Genomic DNA, 5,794 nt, shown 5'->3' with positions numbered 1-5,794 from the left:
CACACTGAAGGACTGAGTCCTATGAGGGACTGAAGAATTGGCCTTAAAAGTACTATATATATAATATTTTTTGAAAAAAAAAATTTGGGGTTGCCAAAAGCCCCTATGAATCCCTCCCTGAATTTTGAATCCCTTTCACTAACAACCACACAAGCTATATCGTACACGTTTTAAATATATTTGGGACAAAAGTGTACGTATGATATAATAATTCATATTATGACATTTCATATCATACATGTTTTTGAATAGTTCAGCTCATCAAAGAACATCATCAGTTCTGTGTTTGTCAACATGCCCAGGACCACCGATGTTCTTGGAGCTCGTGAGCTTGTACCCAAACCCTCCCAAGTTTTAATGTTTTTCCATCTAATCATTAAAATGTTGTAATCGTATATAAATAGAACCAAATTATCATCAATATAATTAGGCAATAAAGTCGACAAAAGTTAGAAGAAAAAAAAAAGAATGGCTGTTTCATATCAGTTAGCTTCACTCTTGATTGTCAGTACTAGTAGTATTAGCTTTAATCGTCAACCACCACGAGTACCATCTAATAGCTTCTCTACTTATTCTCGTCTTCGTCGTCGTCACTCTCTGAAATGTAGTTCAAATCATAGTAGTGATGATGATCATGAAACCATGACCATTATTCCTCGAAGATCAGCCAACTACCAGCCCCCACTTTGGCATTTTGACTACGTTCAATCACTTTCTACCCCTTTCACGGTAATGAACAACTGCCTCTTAATTAATAATTTCCCATCATCATCATCATCATCATCATCATCATCATCATCATCATCATCATCATCATCATCATCATCATCATCATCATCATCATTATCATATATATACATATATATATATTACCACTTATTGTACGCAGGCAGAAGCATATGGCGAACAAATTGAGAAACTGAAGAAAGAGGTAAGAGTGATGGTGAAGAGAGCAAGAGATGAGGACGACCCTTTATCTCAACTTGAACTGATTGATGTGTTGCAAAGACTTGGAATATCATACCACTTTGAGGATCAAGTAAATGGTATATTGAAAGATATATATAATAGCAATAACTATATCTACAAGACCAACAATATATATGCCACTTCTCTTGAGTTTAGACTCCTACGACAGCATGGTTATCCAGTGTCTCAAGGTATATATGGTATCACTCTATGATTCCTTTTGATCATTATTACTACTTAAAATAATGTTTATATATGATTGCAGAAATTTTTAGTACATGCAAGGATAATATTCCAGGGAATTTAAGGGCTTTTACCCATGAAACAAAAGGATTGTTATCTTTGTACGAAGCTTCATTCTACTTGGTAGAAGGTGATGATGGTATTTTGGAAGAGGCAAGACACACCACAAAGAAATGTCTTGAGGAATACATCATGATGAAAGGGCAGCAATTAGAACAAAATGATGATGATAGTTGTCTTTATGAACTAGTGAGCCATGCCTTGGAGCTTCCACTACACTGGAGAATGTTAAGATTGGATACCAGGTGGTTTATTGATGTGTACGAGAGGAGACCACACATGAACCCTACTCTACTTATGTTAGCTAAACTAGATTTCAACGTTGTCCAATCAACATACCAAGAAGAACTTAAATATGCATTTAGGTACGTGATATGATTAATTTATTTTCTCTTAAATTAATTCACCCTAAGGGTTTATTTCTAATATGTTTAATTTATTCGATTGCTACATTAACGTGCTCAACACCATATAACGTAATACTTTATGCACGGTTGATGGTGTTCAACACTATTATTATTACAACATAATAAGTGGTGCCGATTTTAAATTTTAAATGTGCTATTTTATGTGATATTAGATACCTAGCTTAAGATTTCTTTATATGTAACATTATAATTTTAATTTTTTGTATCATGCATGTAATTAAGCTGGTGGGAAAGCACTGGTTTGGGACAAAAGTTGGAATTTGCAAGAGATAGAATGATGGTGAATTACTTGTGGACAATAGGAGTTTCATTTGAGCCACATTACACAAGTTGTAGAAGAATGGCTACAAAAGTAAATGCTTTAATAACAGTAATAGATGACATATATGATGTTTATGGTACACTAGATGAATTGGAGCTATTCACTGATGTGGTTGAGAGGTTGGTATGAGACTACTTACAATTTTAATTTTTGTTTGATTTGAAATACAATTACTTAATATTAATTAATATTTGTAGTAATTTACCTTTCTTATTATAATGTAATTTAATGTAGATGGGATATTAATGCTATGGATGGGCTCCCAGAGTATATGAAGACATGTTTCCTTGCTTTGTACAACTTCATAAATGATTATGCATTTGATGTGTTAAAAGGGAAAAGCCTCCATGTAAAAAAATACCTTCAAAAAGCGGTACTAACTTTGTTTTAATGTCAATTTTTTTATTGGTCTTAGAGCTTTGTAATATTATTTTTTCTTTTGTGTATGTGTTTTAAGAGATCTTATGTAATTCTATGTATAATTATGATTTTTTTTTTCTTTCTGTTTTAGTGGGCAGATCTGTGCAAATCTTATTTAAGGGAAGCAAAGTGGTACTACAAGGGATACACACCAACATTTGAAGAGTACATTGAGAATGCATGGATTTCAATAGCAGGACCTGTTATATTATCACATATATACATTTTTGTAGCGAATCCAACAAAGGAAGATGCCTTAAGTTGCTTGGATGAATACCCTAGCATAATACGCCATTCATCAATTATTTTACGACTTACGAATGATCTCGCAACTTCAACGGTACTATATATACATTTTTCTTCAACTTTTTGATTACTTTTGCTAATAGTAAATATATTTCTTTCTCTTTGTTTTATTAGGATGAACTGAAAAGAGGTGATGTGCCCAAATCAATTCAATGCCATATGCATGAACTTGGTGTGTCTGAAGACGAGGCTCGTCAATATATGATGTTATTAGTAAATGAAACATGGAAGTGTCTTAACAAAGATTACATATATGACTCTCCATTCTCTAAGGCTTTCATTGAAATCTCTACAAATCTTGCTAGAATGGCACATTGCATTTATCAATATGGAGATGGACATGGTATTCAAGACCGCCAAACAAATGATCATGTATTGTCATTACTAATTCACCCTATTCCCCTTGGCCCAATAGGAGCAACTTAATTATCATCATTGTCATGATTCAATTACAACCTTATTGGCTCTTTAAATTTCGGTTGCTTTTGTAATGCTTATTATAATTTGGATTATATTTTACATGTTTTCAGAAGAATTAAATAATGTATGCTTGCTTATTACCATTACAAGAGACAATTCCTAAAGGGCACCACTGGTGCCCAACACCACAAGTAAGGTGGCATATTACTATTGGCGCAATACAATATTGGGTCCCACAAATTTGAATTTAATAAGTATTGTGGGGTATCACTAACCAACCATAGGATGTCACCTCATCATGTGTTATTGGACACCTTAAGGTACCAAATAGCAACACTCTTACTGTAAAACTACATTAGTAACAACTTTTGACTAAATTATATTTATTCGTCACAATAGTCAATTATTTTATGGCCTAGTCACAAAAAAATTATATATATCTTGATGATTTCTCTATATACACTACAACAAAAAGGGTCCCTATATTTTTCTCAAATACACGATCGGCCCCTTTGTTTTGTTAAATAACAATTCGGACCCTGTGTTTTACAATATGGCTCAAAATAGTACCCTAGACCCGATTTTGGTCAAAATATTTCCAATTATAAGATCAATTCTTGGGTCGTTAGTGATGCGATGGGTTCAGAGAAGTGGAGAAAGTGGTCGAGGAGTTAGAATGAAAGATTATATTTGAATTTTTTTTTACCGAATTGGGTATAAGGTACTATTTTTATCCATTTTGTCAAACATCGGGTCCGAATTTTCATTTAACAAAACACAGGGGCAGATTGTGTATTTGGGAAAAACATAGGGGTCAAACTGGTATTTTCCCTTAACAAAAGCATCGGTATCTTGACCAGTTGAAGAAGGTCGGGTGATGTTGCATATGAATGTTGTTGGTTGATTAGATTGTTGAACAACCAACTCCCCGAGCTCAACAGACAATACGAAATTGGATGAGTTTGTGTCATGTACAACATCAATATCAACAATTTGATCAGAACTGTCCAGAATATCACAAACTTGCCAATGATTCATGTAATGCCCCAAAATCCCTAATAAGGTTTAGGACCTTGATTAGGAGGCCAGGAGGGCCATAATTGATTTATTATGGTATTAAATGATTATATGCATGTTTAGGTGTATTAAATATGCATGTGAACCCATTTCTGATTAATTGGGTGACTTTCATATTTTGGCCATTTCGGGCATATTTGGCATATATGTGGCATGTGTGTGTGGTACTTTATTATTATTTGGTTATGCTAGGGTTACTCAACACGAGACGATCCTAGGAGGTAAGCTAGTGGAATAGTCACAACGGGATTTATTCTTGACTCGGAGTAAGTCAAGGGGTATTTAGCACATTACCAGGTTATTGGGTAATGGGAATAAGTATTTGGTGATAAATTGGGAGTTAGTAAGATCAGGGGGGAAATTCTGGAGGTTTTGACTATTTTGCCCCCAGGGACGTTTTCGGGACCCCGAGCGTTAGAATTTGTTTAAGGCTACTTAAGCTTGAAGTAACATGTTAAGAAATAAAAAGAACGTTCAGTAAGTTCTCTCTCCCTCAAAGTTCCATTTTCGGCACTCGATCGCATTTTCGAAGGAAACTAGAGTTCTAGGACTCGGATTCAAGCGAGGATCGAGGCATAGCGATCCTAGGGGAGATTAGAAGCTTATTAGCCAGAGTATTTAGTTGGGAACAACTCAATCAAAGGTAATTCCATTTTTAAGTTTTAAGTTTTTAAAGTTTTTAAGCTTGAATTGGACTTTGTGTTTTGATGAGTTTTTGGATGATTTGAGACTTGGGTTTTGTTGGTTTTGGATCATGGGGATGTTTGGGAACTTTTACTTTTGAGTTTGGATAGGTTTTTGGAAGGTCTTAAAATGGTAAAATCGGGGAAAAATGGTTGGTTCGTGGTTGGGCCGCGGCCCAGGCTCGATGAAGCAGTTGGAGGTTTCTGTTTGGCCTAGGGGCCGCGGCGCTTGTTTAGTGGGGTCGCAACGCTTGGAGCCATTTGTGGCAAAATCGATGTTTTGATCATGGGAACTCAAACTTTAGGCCTCAGGATCATTCCTACTACCCGGTTTAGTGGGATTCGATGTCCCGGAGGCTAGGTCTTGGTTCCAGGATTGGTTTTAGAACTTGAACTCATTGGATCATCGTTTATGGTTGTGACTAGGTTATCACTAGAGGCTTGGAATTACGATCGTGCTTGCGGCTCGTTTATTGGTAACATGTGCTTGGACCAAAGGTAAGAAAACTGCACCCATGTATATATGACATGTATGGTTATTATTGAGGCATGTCGAGTGTTTATATGTGAAACATGTGATGCACGAGAAACATGTGGTTAGGGCATGCCATGAATGTTAAATATGAGATTGATCAGAGCTTGAGTCTCTGTGTTTGTGCATGATCATAATTATGCTAGCAATTGTTAAGTAAACATGTTGAATGCCCTATATTCGGATATTTGACATATGATATATGCCTGGTAGCATTGCTTACTTGTGTATGGCACTGACTATTCAGAATCGGCACTAGTCGCGTGTTACTGACCTAAGAGTCAGAAACGGCATAAGCGTCATGAACGCAGAGCCAATAAAAGATTAGATCTTA

General features: G+C 35.6%; 1 protein-coding gene across 1 annotated transcript; it reads left to right on the top strand.

Annotated features, from left to right (window-relative positions):
* Positions 1–401: 401 nt before the first annotated feature.
* LOC133834337 (terpene synthase 10-like) lies at positions 402–3,275 on the top strand. Its single transcript, XM_062263922.1, has 7 exons — positions 402–729; positions 890–1,160; positions 1,235–1,637; positions 1,923–2,141; positions 2,257–2,395; positions 2,534–2,782; positions 2,863–3,275. Exons 1-7 carry the CDS (start codon positions 469–471, stop codon positions 3,172–3,174), a joined length of 1,854 nt encoding a protein of 617 aa, XP_062119906.1. The 5' UTR covers positions 402–468; the 3' UTR covers positions 3,175–3,275.
* Positions 3,276–5,794: the final 2,519 nt, after the last annotated feature.

This window comes from Humulus lupulus, chromosome 5 (assembly GCF_963169125.1).
Source record: "Humulus lupulus chromosome 5, drHumLupu1.1, whole genome shotgun sequence".
Lineage (NCBI taxonomy): Eukaryota > Viridiplantae > Streptophyta > Magnoliopsida > Rosales > Cannabaceae > Humulus > Humulus lupulus.
Note: the sequence above shows the minus strand (reverse complement) of the source record. Positions and strands in the feature narration are given on the sequence as shown.

What these genes read in the sequence shown, in the direction of transcription:
- LOC133834337 (XM_062263922.1), top strand. Translation starts at nt 469, where the DNA reads ATGGCTGTTTCATATCAGTTAGCTTCACTCTTGATTGTCAGTACTAGT. An exon ending in TGGTTATCCAGTGTCTCAAG is followed by an intron (nt 1,161 to 1,234) that starts GTATATATGGTA and finishes ATATGATTGCAG; the next exon opens with AAATTTTTAGTACATGCAAG. An exon ending in AAAAATACCTTCAAAAAGCG is followed by an intron (nt 2,396 to 2,533) that starts GTACTAACTTTG and finishes TTTCTGTTTTAG; the next exon opens with TGGGCAGATCTGTGCAAATC.